The sequence below is a fragment of the Mauremys reevesii genome, linkage group 4 (genome assembly GCF_016161935.1).
Source record: "Mauremys reevesii isolate NIE-2019 linkage group 4, ASM1616193v1, whole genome shotgun sequence".
Taxonomy (NCBI): domain Eukaryota; kingdom Metazoa; phylum Chordata; order Testudines; family Geoemydidae; genus Mauremys; species Mauremys reevesii.
In genome coordinates, this window is record NC_052626.1 from 129647998 (window position 1) to 129662383 (window position 14386).

The following is a 14386-nucleotide window of genomic DNA, read 5'->3' on the forward strand; positions in this document are numbered from 1 at the left end:
TCTTGACTGTGGGTTCTTTGCCCCCTGCAGTGACCTGCAACTATGGAAACGGAGGATGCCAACACACGTGTGACGATACAGACCAAGGGCCCAAGTGTGGCTGCCATGTGAAGTTTGTGCTGCACGCTGATGGGAAAACGTGCATAGGTAGGTGAAAGCTGTAGCTTAGATCACACCTGTGTATGTCTGTGTGTGCGCTCTGGCTGGCCTGTGGATCTCAGCACTCTTGCACTAAGACTACTTGCTTACAAGGCTGCTGCCCCAGACTCCACTGAAGTTCACTGAATGCTCCCTCTCCTACCTGTAACACTCACCGGCCTGGGATCCAGAGCTGTACAGAGAGGGTCAACACTGCTGTGAAAGGTTTATTCTCTGATCTGTCTCTGTACAGCCAAACAGTTGGCTCTGGATCCCACTGAAAGTACCAGCTCTTCAGGCTTCCAGACATTGTGGAGTTTTCCCCCACAAGAAATCTAGGTATTCTAAAGAGCAGCACAGGTTTTTGTGTGTGTGTGTGAGAGAGAGAGAGAGAGAGAGAGAGAGAGAGAGAGATCCAGCTGCACATCATAAGCCCTGTACTGCTGTCCAGTAATTGGAGAGTCTCCTTTAGTTCAAATGGACCAACAATAATTGGTTAATAGAGCTGGACCAGAATTGGACTCAGTATGTTTGAGTATGTTTCTAAGTAATTTAGCAAGGGTCGGGGAGCCTTTTGTACAGGCTTAATTAATGCACAGATCTATATATATTACATGACAGCATGTATTGTAATTGCAGACAGCTGTATGGGGTATATGTGCATTCATTCATGTGCTCTTGTGAACATGGTCACGTGGATAGTTGCACATGCATGCCCAGTCCTGTTCTCACACTCTCACACTTTCGAGCAGACACATGACAAAGTTCTCTAGGAAAAGAATTAGAATGCCTTGAATGAGGAATCTGAAGCTTTGTTCTGGGCTAGCTGTTATCTTCCCTTGTGTTGTTATCCTCTAGTCTTTGGGGAAGGATGAGGGGGGAGTTAAGATTTGGACGTGAGTCTGTTCCCAGCAGGAACTTGGCATCATGAGGTCTCAGCCCACCAACAATTGTCTTGCAAAAATGAAAAAACAGAACCCAACCACCCCCAAAATCAGCTTTTTTTTCTCTCTGTGTTTTCAAATTGTAAAACATCAAACAGAGATAGAAGTTTTACTAGTTTCAGATGCTTGCGCAGCTTAACAGCTGATTTGATTTAAAAAAATGTTACGTTTGGGAAGTGATTAAGTCCACAAATTGCTGTAAACATGTTAGCTCTTACTGAAAAATAAAAAAGGAATTAAAAGCAATGGAGAGATTTAGTTCTTCAAGCTCCTGCTGTGCAAGCACAGAAAATGCCCTGCACACGAGGCAGCTTTGTTCTACAAGCTAGCACCGGGAAAGCCCATCTCGTCCCTCTCCTTGGCCTGTGACTGTCCCGTTTCACACATGTGATCTATCCAGTCTAACTTTACCCCTCCCAAGGAACAGGGCTCCCACCTCTGCCTCCTGGGAGATAATTCCCCACCCTCAGAGATCTCACTGCCAGGAAAACTTTCCTGACATTCAGACCCCAAGTTTTCCCTTCCTTAATTTCATCACATTATGCCTAATTCTACCCCCTTTTGCCCCCCTAAATAATCTCACTCCTTCCTTGGTGTTTACAGATATGTGTGTCCTGTTATCCTGTTCCCCCTTAGACTTCAGTGAGCCAATCTCTGTGTATTTACTTCTATTCATCTCTCCCTCTTACCCCCCCCCCAAACATCTGTGTTACTCTCCTGTGCACACCCTGCAGTTTGTCAATATCTTTCTGGTACCAGGGTATTTACTCCCTGGTGCTCTTGCACCAGAGCCGTATAGATCCTGTTCTCGCACCTGTTGAAATCAATGGCAAAGCTCCCATTAACTTCAGCAGGAGCAGGGTCGACCCCATAGAGAGGAACTAGTGCCTCCCTGCTCCAGGATGTGATGCCTCTACGTAGGCAGCCCCAAGCTGCTTCTGTCTTTTTGGGGGGCAATATTGCACTGCAAATGCCTGTCTAAATTATTGGCCACCATCACCCCTAGACATCTCCCAGCCCTGCTGCTGCTCCAGTCTCCCCTTCCCATTGCATAGCTCTGCTTGGGAAGTTAGTGCCCCTGGGTGTGTTCGCGCTTGCATTTCCTCTGAGTTGAACCTCATTGTGTTCGGGTTGTTTTCTGATCACGTTTCCAGTCACTCTGGCTCCCTTGGAATTTCTCTGTCCTCCCTGGTGTTTTCAGCTCCTCAGATATAGAATTATCTGTAAATGTAATGAATGGGCAGCGTCAGCCTTGGTTCTGCGTCATTAACAAAGAGATTCAACTAGACCGGCCCTAAGCTCTCTGAGACAGGGACTGGCTTTTCATTCTGTGTCTGTACAGTGCCCAGCACTAGGGCTCTTAGGCACTACCACAGTACAAATGATAAATAATCATTAAGCACGCTAGTCTCTGCGGTACCTCTCCTTGCTTTGATGCTCTTTATTGCCCTTTTTCCATGGCCCTTCAGCCTCTTTTTGATCCTCCTACCTTCCACTTTCCAATCACAGTTGTGTTACTGTAACAAAAAGAACGTGCAACTGAGTGGCCAGATCTAGTCTTTATAAACCATTGCTCATGTTTTCATTATCTTCCAGAAGTTGAGTGATTTTCCCCCACCCTCCCTTATTCATTGAATATGAATAATAATTAAACGAACGGCAGTCATGGCCAGGACCGGCCTCCTCGCCTTTCTTTGAAGTTCAGTACCGTATTTACATTTCTCCACTCATGGCAGCATCTCAGTTTTCTACCAAAAATTTTTTTTAAAAATGCAGTGTTATGGTAAATTGGGTTGCAGATTCCCTTGAGAGAATCTTTCTTCTACAGCCAGCAGGTTTTTTCTATGGTCTTAACAGGAAAAGAGACGAGGGGCCAGATTTTTCAAGGTATTCAGGTGCCTAAAGATGCAGATTGCCTAGCAGAATTAGGTGTGTAACGGCCACTGACTTCAACTACATTTAGTTGCCTGACCTGCTTAGAGCTTTGTAATTCCCACTCGGCCCCTATTTGCATCTTTAGGTGCTTCAATTTCTTTGTAAATATGTTGGATTTTTCCAAATATTCCCTTGCATTCTCTGTGCACAAGTTGGGCAGGGCTCCTTCCATCCTCTGGCCTAACCATTCCTTCTGTGCCTGGGAAGTCTAGTGGTTAGAGTTGAGACCTGGGTGCTCTGGACACCTGGGTTCCCCTCCTAGCCCTGCCACTGACTTACTCTGTAACCTTAGGCAAGTCATTTCAGTGGTAGGTGCTTCTGTTTACCAACCAGTAAAATAGGGATAATACCTACCTTCCAGGGCGCCGGAGCTTTAATGTCTAGCTAGTGTTTTGAGGTCCTCATTTGAGGCTGTACAAGGCTTCAGGATAATGTTCTGATGGGGGTCAGCAGTGTCTAGGGATTTAGGACACACAGCTCGTGGGGCCTGATTTTTAGAGGGTCTCAGTGCTCAGACTTTTAAGGTATCTCATCAAGTTGAGCCCCAAAATCACCAATCTCTTCCGAAAACCTTGGCCAAAGAATCTTCTTTCATGTTTTCCCAGCCCCTTAGAAAACATTTTCCTGTGCGATTCAGTACATGTAGTTTATCTTCCCACTAACTCACCTCCATGCATAAAATTAAATACAGCCACGAAGTATTTTAGTAGTAACATTGGCCAATCCTGACTAGCCGCTGATGCTCCACTCTGGACTCATCCCAGGGGGTCTGTTCACTGCATCCACTCGGCCGCTCCTTCCTCCTGCAGCCATGTGAGTTACAGACGTAGCATCCCTTTCAAACTGGGCCAGCTTCCAGCATTGCCCGGCCCTTTGTCTGATGAGCCACGCGCTGCCCTTGGCTACACGTGGCTGTGCTGATCAGTGTGAGTGAAGCCAGGATCCAGCCCGGCACGGTTGGTAGCATCGGAGTGCAGCTGAGTCCCCTAACTGCGCCCGCCTCGAACAGTGCAGGATTGTGCTGCCGTCTGTGACTAACAGGCAGCCAATCCCGCCTTCCCTGCAGGGATGCCCGGCCGACAGATTTATAGTCAGGCAGGAGGCTTAGGTACCTGCTTGGATATTTATAACTGCTCTTTTTTGTTTTATGGCCGAGTCTCAGCAAACAGCTTCCCTTGCTCGCCCCAGTCCTCCCCCTCCCTTCTCCATTTCCTCTGAAATACTTCATCATTTCAAGGGGAATAAAGTTTCCAGGGAGGGGAGTGCAAACCTGCTCCCCAGGCCGAGAGCTTTGAAATTGAATGCGGTGTGTTTGAAGGGCTGCTGGGAGCAGGATCCTCATGCAGGTCTCCTTCAGCTCACACCAGCCGGCAGGAAGCGGGGTGGCTTCATTTGAATGACAGTTTCATTAGGCCGCGGCCGGTGTTTTTCATTTTTCTGCTTTTTATTGCTGCTTTTAAAAATGCAGATAATGAATAACATGCCTCTGAGCAGAGCAGGGGCCAGCCCTCATGACTCCCACCCTGGCTCCAGGATCGGAGGAGGGGAGGCCGATGACCTTATGTATTTATGTTTATTCTATAAAGCAGCCTTTTCAACAGCCCAAAAACCCGCCCCGCCCTGTTGATTAAAGTGCTTTGCAGCGCGTTGGGTCAGGCTCGTTCCGTCCCCTGTTAGAGACGCAAGAGGAAAGCAGCAGGCCGCAGTTGTGTGCTCAGCCCTGGACTTGAGGCTTTGTGGTTCCATATGGAGAAAACATGTCTGTGAGATGCACTGTCACTGGTGGAGGTGTCAGTCACCCTGCTAAAGTGCTCCCCAAACGGGTGGTTTGTGCTCCCCAGAAATGGCAACACTGCTTTATAGCACGCTCCCCAGACGCGCCAGCGCTACCCCCGCATTGCGATATAGCACGCTCCCCAGACGCGCCAGCGCTACCCCCGCATTGCGATATAGCACGCTCCCCAGACGCGCCAGCGCTGCCCCCGCATTGCAATATAGCACGCTCCCCAGACATGCCAGCGCTGCCCCCGCATTGCGATATAGCACGCTCCCCAGACATGCCAGCGCTGCCCCCGCATTGCGATATAGCACGCTCCCCAGACGCGCCAGCGCTGCCCCCGCATTGCGATATAGCACGCTCCCCAGACGCGCCAGCGCTGCCCCCGCATTGCGATATAGCACGCTCCCCAGACGCGCCAGTGCTACCCCCGCATTGCAATATAGCACGCTCCCCAGACGCGCCAGCGCTGCCCCCGCATTGCGATATAGCACGCTCCCCAGACGCGCCAGCGCTGCGCCGGGATTTCGAGATAGCACGCTCCCCAGACGCGCCAGCGCTGCCCCCGCATTGCGATATAGCACGCTCCCCAGACGCGCCAGCGCTGCCCCCGCATTGCGATATAGCACGCTCCCCAGACGCGCCAGCGCTGCCCCCGCATTGCGATATAGCACGCTCCCCAGACGCGCCAGCGCTGCCCCCGCATTGCGATATAGCACGCTCCCCAGATGCGCCAGCGCTGCCCCCACATTGCGATATAGCACGCTCCCCAGATGCGCCAGCGCTGCCCCCACATTGCGATATAGCACACTCCCTGGACGCACGAGTGCTGCCCCTGCATTGCGATATAGCGTGCTCCCCTCATGCCAGCGCTGCTTTCCCATTGCATCCCCTCTGTATTAGGCTGTCAGTGGATGCAGGGAAAGCACGTGTGTGTCTGGGGTGGAGCATAACGCAGCTGGCAGCTTGGAAGCCAGAGCCATGAATCAGTAGGAAACATGATTGGAGCAGGGGAGCGAAATGCAGTTTGGCCTTTAGGACAGCGGTTCTTGAGTTTTATCATACAGTGACCCACACTCAGCCACTTGCAACGGGTCCTCTTCAGATGCTCCTAGAATCCTTTGCCCTTGGTCCTGTGGGCTTATGGGGCGCTCCTGGCATCAGAGGTGGACCCAGATGGGCAGGAGGCCAGGAACTAGGAAAGAGGAACATCCCCCACCCCCTTCCCAGGCACCTTGAAGAGATGCTGCAAGATCCAGAGCTACTGAGCACGTGCGTTGTCGAGGGCAATTGGTGGTCTGCAGAATGAGCCATGCATGGGGGATTTGGAGGTTGGGAGAAGAGATGGTCTGTGAAGGGATCTTGCTCTTGCAAAACATCTACAGAATGGAAGAGCCACTGATGTGGGGTGGATTTTTGCTTTCCTCTGAAGCACGGAGCAGAGATCCGATCAGGAGTGGCACACCCGGTGTTCTCGTGTCCCCAGCTTTGTGGCTTGTGGGTCACCGGGAATCCCAATGAGCGTGAGTTCCAGTATGTATCAGTTTAGTACCTGGCTCCCCCTCTCTGGGGGAATGCCGATGGATTGCATGCTCTGGAGTCATCGGGTGAGTTGGCCCTTTAAGGCAGCTGGGGCTCAGTGGTTTGACTCCCGATGTGGAGAAGAGGAGGGACACAGAGTCAGGTGGCTAAGAGCAGGCCTGCTGGGAACTAAGAGCAGCCTGTGGGGCTGCTGACCCAGGGACTCCAGGGAGAGGAGACTGAGAAGTCAGGGCTCTTTAACGACCAGGAGGGCCAGCACTGTAGGAAGAAGACGGGGCAGCTTTGGAGCGTGGGGGTTAGATAGTCTGGCTGTATCGGGTCACCAAGCCAGAGAACCCATAGTGGAAGGTGGGCCTGGGCTCCCACTGTGCTGCCGTCTAGAGACCTCTGCTGCTACCAAGGGGCTGATTAGATCCCAGGTGGGCTGGAAGATTGGTGGAGGAGGACAGACCTTCAGAGGGAGGAATGAGGCCCAGGCAAAAGATCTGGGTTTGTGTTGGTTTGGATTATTTGGGGTGAACTTTGGGACTTAGCCAGTGGGGTAAGTCGCTTCAGCAACTAATAGAGCCATCGGACACGAGGAGAAACTGAGGCAGGGTCTGACATTGGGTATAGAGGGACCTTGTGTTTGGTTAGGTCTTTTTCCATCTTCAATAGCGCGGATCCTGTGAGCCCCTCTACCAGGCTGCTCTACCCCTTCTCCTTCTCAGTGTGAATAGAGGGGTGCACATCGTCACACAGCTTTCCGCCCCCTGTATTATCCAGGGTGTGTGGGGTCGTGCTATGCAGGGCAGCATTAATAGGGAACTAATTCAGTCACTGCGTAGTCTGCCAGCCAGCAGGCCAATTGGTGCCAACTGTGACAGTGCGTTCTATGGCATGGACCTATGTCCATGGGCTGAGACCCACTCAACTTATTTTGCATGGGCTGGGAGCACCGACCAAACTTTGGATAGCAATGGCTTTTGGGCGCTGCTGGGTTCAAGTCTGGGTTCAAGGCTCCTTATCCCATTACTATTTCCCTGAGCCACTCCCAAAACTCACTGGGCAGCCCTGAACCAGGTTGCCTAATCCCATGCAGCTGGACTCCCCCATCCTGCCTCACATCCCGCTCAATCTGTTGGCCATAATGGGGCGAGCATATTACAGGCAGGTCTGCCTCCCTTAGAGGGCCTGTTCTTTCCCCAAGGCTCCAGTCTGTCCCCCACTTTACCCCAACATGGGGAGTGCAGACCTATACCCAAGGTAGATCTATGATGTTTGCATCAGTGCAGTTGGCTTGAGCAGCTGTAAGATGTTACATGGTGTTCTAAGGTGGGAAGGGGCATGATGGGGTTGGGGCAGCGTTTCCTGGTGCATCTACAAGACGTCTTCTCCTGCTGAGTGCCCCCACAATCACAAGAGACTGACCGTACAGGAGATACTCCCTCTTTGTTGCTGCAGAGGAAGGGAGTGAAACCCCCTGCCCATGTGCCCTGGGGGCATCCACCTCCCACCCCCCGGTTTGTCCAGCATGGACATTTGGGGCAAATCCTGGTGGCAGAGTAAGGTCTTGAGCGCCAGTTAGGATTTGCCGTGTACTGAGTGCTGCAGAGAGCCGAGGACCTGATGTGTCTGGGGAGCAGATCGCACTCCTCTCTCTTTTCCTTCTCACCTTCCTCCTTTCTTCGGCTCCGTCCTGGCCCCTCTGCGCAGTCTCACCTGCCTCTGGAGTTTATTTCTCATTAAGCCCTTTTCTCAGACGCTCTGATTGTCTCTCGTCGCCTCGCCATCGCTGGGGGATAATCAGTTCCACAGGGGCCGTGCACGTATGGGGAAAGCACTGCCCAAACGCTCACCTTCTCTGTGCTGCCAGGTTGGCTTGGCTCTTCCTCTTTGTAGGCTTGAGGAATTGGCTCGGGCGTCCCTAGGAGGCCCAGCGCGTGGAGAAATGACTCCCCCAGCTCCTTCGCCTGCTGCTGTGGATCCGTCTTACTAGGCAGGGATCCACACAGTCCTATAGCAAAGCCCAAGCCTGGCTCAGGCTCGATCCTGACCCTAGTGAAGGCCCTCGGACCTCTGCCATCGATTTTAATGGGAGCAGCAGTTGGCGCTTTGTTTCTCAGCCCCCCGTCTCCCCTGAGTGCAGACGGCTCCAGATGGCTCATTGTCGGTGCTGCCTAGACCTGGTCCGTTACGGCCTGGCTGTGACTCCTCCCTTCACCTCCTTCATGCTGGCTCAGGCACCATGGGCCTTGCGACCACAGTGACCCCTCCATGAGGGCAGGGCTGAAAGTGGAGGCAGGTTCTACACAAGGGTCCTTGTTTCAACACTCCTTCCTCCCAGGCACGAGCTCCCCCTCACTCCAGCTCTCAGGCTCCAGCCTCCTCATCAGGTCCCCCCACCCCCTGGCCAGGCCTCGGCCTTCCCAGAGCAACCCCTCCAGCATGTGTGTCACATGCATGTACCCCGGAGCCCTCTGCATTGAGCCCTGGCCTCTCTGGAACTCCCTGTACCAGGCCTCAACCTCCCTGGAGCTGCCTGTCTCACGCCTCCTCTCCCTGCCCCAGGTAGCAGCATGCTGCCTGCTCCTGAAGCCTCTCCTCTAGGACCTCTCTTCCTCATACTTATCTTCGCCTTCTGTGACATGTCTGTCCCCCCTGAGCTCCCTGCAGCCTGGCACTGTGTGCCCCTTCCCTTTGTCTGCCAGGAACTGCTCCAGCCCCTGCCAGGCTGGTTGGGTTCATTCCACGGGTGCTTTCCATGGGATTGTCCCGGGGGGATATTTGCCATGCAGCTCATGGCAGAATACAGCTCCTGGCCCTGCTACTGACTTGAAGCTGGTGATACAAGGGCCAGATTCCCAGGTGATGGGCAGTTACACATCAGTAGGTGGGCCCTAGGGGTCTAAATTGCTATATGGTGAAGGAGCAGAAGAGGGTGTATGTTAAAGTGTGCTGGGAGTTACTTGGGCTTACTCCTCCTTACACCTCCCTCCTGCTTGCGTTTCCTGCCACGCTCTTCTTTTGCACCCACGGGGCCTGATTCTTCTCTCACGCCACTTTTACACCAGCGTCGCGTCTCATTTACATCAGGGTGAGTGAGGGTGGAATTGGGTCCTTAGTGTGTCCATGATACTGACTGCCTTAGCCCTTGCCTTTAGCCAGAAACCTGCAGTTAAATGGATTGGAAACTGATCTAGTTAACGAAGACGTACTTAAGCCCATTTAACCCTTGCTTAAATTGGTTTAGTTTGGTACATCACTGGATTAAGCTAAACTGATTTAAGTGCCTCTCCATTAGGAGGTCTGCACCAGTTTAACTATGTGGATTTTTAAATCAGACCAGTGCATCTTTTCTCATACAGACAAGACCATATGGTCCCAGATCCTCTTTGTTGCCCTTACGCTCAGACTCCCTTGCACCCATCACACACGCCTGCTGTAGCTCACAACCCCATACATGTCCCCCGCTAAATTTGTGTGGGCGACACTCTGCTGCCCAGATAGTGAAGAGCTAGTTTGCAATAGCATCAAACCGAACGAGGGGAGACGTTTCATACTAACCTACTAACACTACTTCTCTTTGCACCTCTTGGTCTTTCATCCCTTCACCCCCAGCCTGTAGCATGAGAATTCTGCCACTTTGTGTCAGAGGACGTGGGAGGGGACAGCCCCAGCAGTCTGCTATGGGTTGTGATGGACCGGGTGATGGAGTGGTTTGATGATAAAAGCTCAGGCCTCTGTGCCAGGCTCATTGGGGTGGGGGAAAGGGAGGAAATCTTTGCAAATCTGGGAGGCAGAGAATAAGAAATAATTGAAATTTTAAAAAGGTAGGCTTCTTGCTGGACACTGTTTCTAAATCACTTTTTTATAATGTTAAACAGGGGAGAGGCACCTCCAGCAACACGTTACCCCCCAGACGTTTTCTAATGGTAAATATTTTTGTTCTCTCTCTATCTCTTCGAGGAGTTCTAACCATAGATGCATCTTGTCTTGGGATAAAAACCGGGCATGGGACCTGAGCCGTCCACCTAACTGCATGCCACACTTCCCGCCCTAGCGCATGTGGCTCAGGGGTCATTAATGATGCACTTTCCACCTCCGATGCTTACTAACCTCCCCCGCCATTCCTACTTCTAAACCCACTGCCGCAAGGCCAGCCTGGGATCCGGCCATGAGTTGTCTCTGCTACTGGAGAAAGAGAGAGAGAGAGACAGGGCCACCCGACAAGGAGCAGACCTTGTGCGGGATGTGGGGCTCTGAATAGCTGCCTGCTTTGCTTGTGCATATGGCCAGTGCTGCTGTCAGAAGACGTAACCGGCTTTCAAACTGAGGATTAGTGTCTGTAGGAGGGGCACTGAAACTTTGCCCATCTCAGCAACCTAAGGTCCTCTCTTCAATTTCCATGTAATGGAGCAGATCATGGTTTCTCTTGTCTCTTAGTGCAGAGCTGCAGCTACCAGTTCCAGCATGCAATGTGCCTAGCTGCCCTGGTCAAAATGGAGCATTGTATTGTGGGAATTGTGGTCTCCAAAGACTGTACCACTGTGTCAAAGATTGAAGTGGCTGCAGGCAGCATTTTTACATTTTTGAGGCCCCCTGTTCAAAATAGATGTGGGCAAAATTTTTCACTCTAATAGTTTGTTTGCCCAAAAATGCAGTTTCAGGGCAACTGAAACTATTTGCCAATTCAGGTCAAATTCAGCAAATAGATTTGGCTGAATAAGAAGTAAATGAAAAACAAAAAGTTTGAAAAATTCAAAATGACATTTGAGACTTTCAGAATGAAACCTTTTGACTTTTCGTTTTGAAATGATGTTGTGTTTAGAAATGTAGCTAGATTTTGGTTTTGTTTTTTAATCAAAAGGGTAATAAACATAATGCAAAAAGCAAAACAAACAAAAAAATTGTTTTGTTTGATACCAAACAATTTATTTTTTATATTGGTATTTTGTTTTGGGGAGAACAACAGAAAAATGTCAGTTTCGACCCAAAATGAATTTTTTTTCTGATTTTTTTTTTTTTTTTGGCCCCCAATCTGGAAAACCAGTGATTCCCTCCGCTCTAGTTCTGATCCCCACTGTAGGCCTGGCCCAGCCAGTGGGCAAGTGGTGGACTCCAGCGTAGCTTCGATTTAAGTGTGGAAGGGTGATAGAGTGATCCTGTAGTTAACTGAGATGCCACGTACCTCCTTTATGAGGAGACTGTCCCAGCCCAGAGAAGAAAGGAGTTTGCTGCATGTGGAAGGTCAGTGCCAGGCCTAAAATCCAAGTCTCCGGCTTTCTAGGCAATGATGTAACTTGAGCTGAAGGGTCAGCGGTAGCTAGGTCAAGCCCCCAGAGTCTCTCTTACTTTTGCCCATGATGCTGTTTTCCTGAACTGGCTGTGAGCTTGGATGTCAGTCAGGGAGAGTGGTGCTGAGAGTCTGTCTGGAAAGAGTTTTCTCTGAAGCTGCCTTCCGCTCCACAGTGGGAATTGGGGGAGTGGCTGGTGTCAGTTTGGGGCAGCCAATTTACAAATAGGACTTTGCAGGAAAGAAGGAAACACAAAGTCCCTGGGATCTCTCCTGGAGCCAGCATACTGGGCAGCTTCTGCATTGGGTGAGGGTCCCCTCTGCATTCTAACTGGTCATGGATTCCAAAGGGTTTAGCTGTTTGGAGGACAGGGCCAGATGTCTTGGTTTGCTGAAAGGGGATAGTGCATCAGTGATGGCCAGCGCCCTCTCCTCTTACAAACAGGGAGTTCCTCTAGCCAGGCGCAGCTTTGATCCCTGTCCAGATGTTAACTGGGAGCCTGGGGCGCCTGTTCTGTCCTATATTTCATCCTCCACTTGGTAAATGTTAATGTTCTTCTCTACGTTGATTGGCCTTTGCTTCTGGTTTGGACTCTGGGGAACATTCTAGCTATGTGCACTCCCCGTGGACCACTCTTCTTCCCTCATGCTCTGCTTCCTGGGCCAGTGACACCGAGCTGCAGGGTGTCCTTTTCCCACCATCCCTTTCCCATTTTCTCTCTCCCCCGCTCTCCCCTTACAACCGGGAAGATGCGTTTATTGCAGTGAATTGTTGAGTTGTCAATGTCCAAACCTCCCAGTGTCTGTAAAATGAGTTTGCTTCCAATCACAAAAGATCCGCTTGGCCCAGGATCGAGTGGATAAAAGTTCCCCTAACGGTTTGCCCACACTCAGTGTTTGCTGTGACACAAGTATCACAAATGTGACTAACAGTCACCAGGATTCAGTGCATTAACCATCATTGCACTCGTCTCCTCTGACCCACCACAGGCTCTGTGAAATAAAGCAAAAGCTCAGATTTTTTTCCAGCCAGTCCCCTGAATTTCCCACACACAACCATTGTTTTGCTTGTGCAAACTGGTGTTCATACACACACTGTTTTCACATGTGAAGACTCCCTGTCTGCTTGTGCACCAAAACACAGGTTTGAAGCGTGCAAACCTAGGCACATGTGCAAATACTGTGAGTACAGTAGAGGTGGCTGTTTGAAAATTTGGCTGTGTGTGTTAGACAAGCCCTTGAAACTAAGGAAGCAGCTCCCCAGACATAGGCACAAGGGGAAACACAATGTTATGGCAGCTTCTCGCTGGGTTTGGCAGCTTTAATTGGCCCCTCCGAATTTTTGCATAGGATATTTTGCACTTAGCACCTTTCATCTGAAGATCTCAAAACACATTACAAAGGTATATAATAGCCCCACTTTACAGGTGGAGAAACCAAGGCACATTACAGGTGAACTGACTCGCCCAAGGCTAGAACTCAGCAATCCCCAAGCCTTATTTTCCGAGGCTCTGAGCACCAGTAGAGTTGTGGGTGCTCAGCCCCTCTGAAAATCATGTCCTTCCCTTGTTCTGAGCGCTAGAGAACACTGCCTGCTGGCCTTTCAGAGCATGTCCCAGGGCCTTGATGGTTTTCGCATGGAGATTTGTTGTTCATTTTGTGGGTTGTCATTTTGGCATAATAGTTGCAGTAACACAAACTGCTGTCATGAAGGTTTGTCCTCGGAGGGATGTGATTAGAACAGCAAATGCTGCTTTTGAGGGAAGGCTCTGCAGAGCATTACCCCAATTTTTTGACCACCCTGCATTGTATCACGTATTCCCTTGCATCCCAGTGATCTGCCTTTACTCCCAGGCAGGCTTAAATAGGTCTGCCTGTAAAACCCATCAGCTCAGCGCTACCCTTAGATCACCCAGAAAGATCCTTGTGATGTGAGGCAAAGGACTTTCTCTTGCTGTGGAACCTGCTGCCTCCATGGCACCTCCTGGCTTGGGAGCCAGGGCAGCACCCTACCCTGATCCGGCATTAAGTTTTCAGTAACGTGGTTCTCGCCTTAGACAGGCTGGATTAAACGCTCTCTGCGGTTACTGTATCTCAGCAGTACAGCGATAGCAATTGGTTTGGATTTATCCAACAGCTCATTGGATGAAAGTCGCAGGATTAAATTCTTCAGCATCTGGTTTCAAGGCAGGTAACAGTCAGTTCATCTTGACTGGCCAAGGGCTTATCTACACTGGTACAGACTCGTCGTATGGTCAGGGAAGGCAGCCATAATAATAATAATAACAACAACACCTAGCTCTTATTTAGCCCTTTCCACCCACAGATCTTATAGTGCTTTAGAAAGGAGGTCAGTGCCATTATTCCCATTTTACTGATAGGTAAACTGAGGCACAGGGAGGGTAAATGACTTGTCCAATGTTGCACAGTAGAGGAACTGGAAATAGAACCCAGGTCCCCGGAAGTCTAGTCCAGTGCACTCTCCACTAGGCTACACTGCCTCTCTGTAAGATGCACTTGTACAAAGTGTGGCTTATTCCAATTTCAAGCAGGGCTAACCTCCATCAGTGCCAATATCAACTTTGCCTATCTGCAAAGAGGGTTTGCACCAGTGCATCTAGTCTCTTCTGGCTGGAATCATCATGGATCTGCATAGACATGGCCAGGCCTAACCTCCTTTCTTGCCCACTCTTCCTTTTAAGGTTTTTCAAGAATTGTTTTGTTCCTCCTTGGATGCTTTCATTTGGCAGAGCACAGCTATTTCTCTCTTAGCCG

At 50.5% G+C, this 14386-nt stretch overlaps 1 protein-coding gene across 3 annotated transcripts in view; it reads left to right on the forward strand.

Moving 5' to 3' along the window:
- SCUBE3 (signal peptide, CUB domain and EGF like domain containing 3) overlaps positions 1-14386 on the forward strand; it is a 135012-nt gene that overhangs the window by 83057 nt on the left and 37569 nt on the right. For 2 of the 3 annotated variants that reach the window (XM_039534858.1, XM_039534859.1), the window contains exon 7: positions 31-147. In XM_039534858.1, the coding sequence (XP_039390792.1) occupies positions 31-147 (117 nt within the window). Of the gene's footprint in view, positions 1-30; positions 148-10202; positions 10251-14386 lie in introns of all 3 variants that reach the window. The other variant, XM_039534857.1, reaches the window with a different exon arrangement.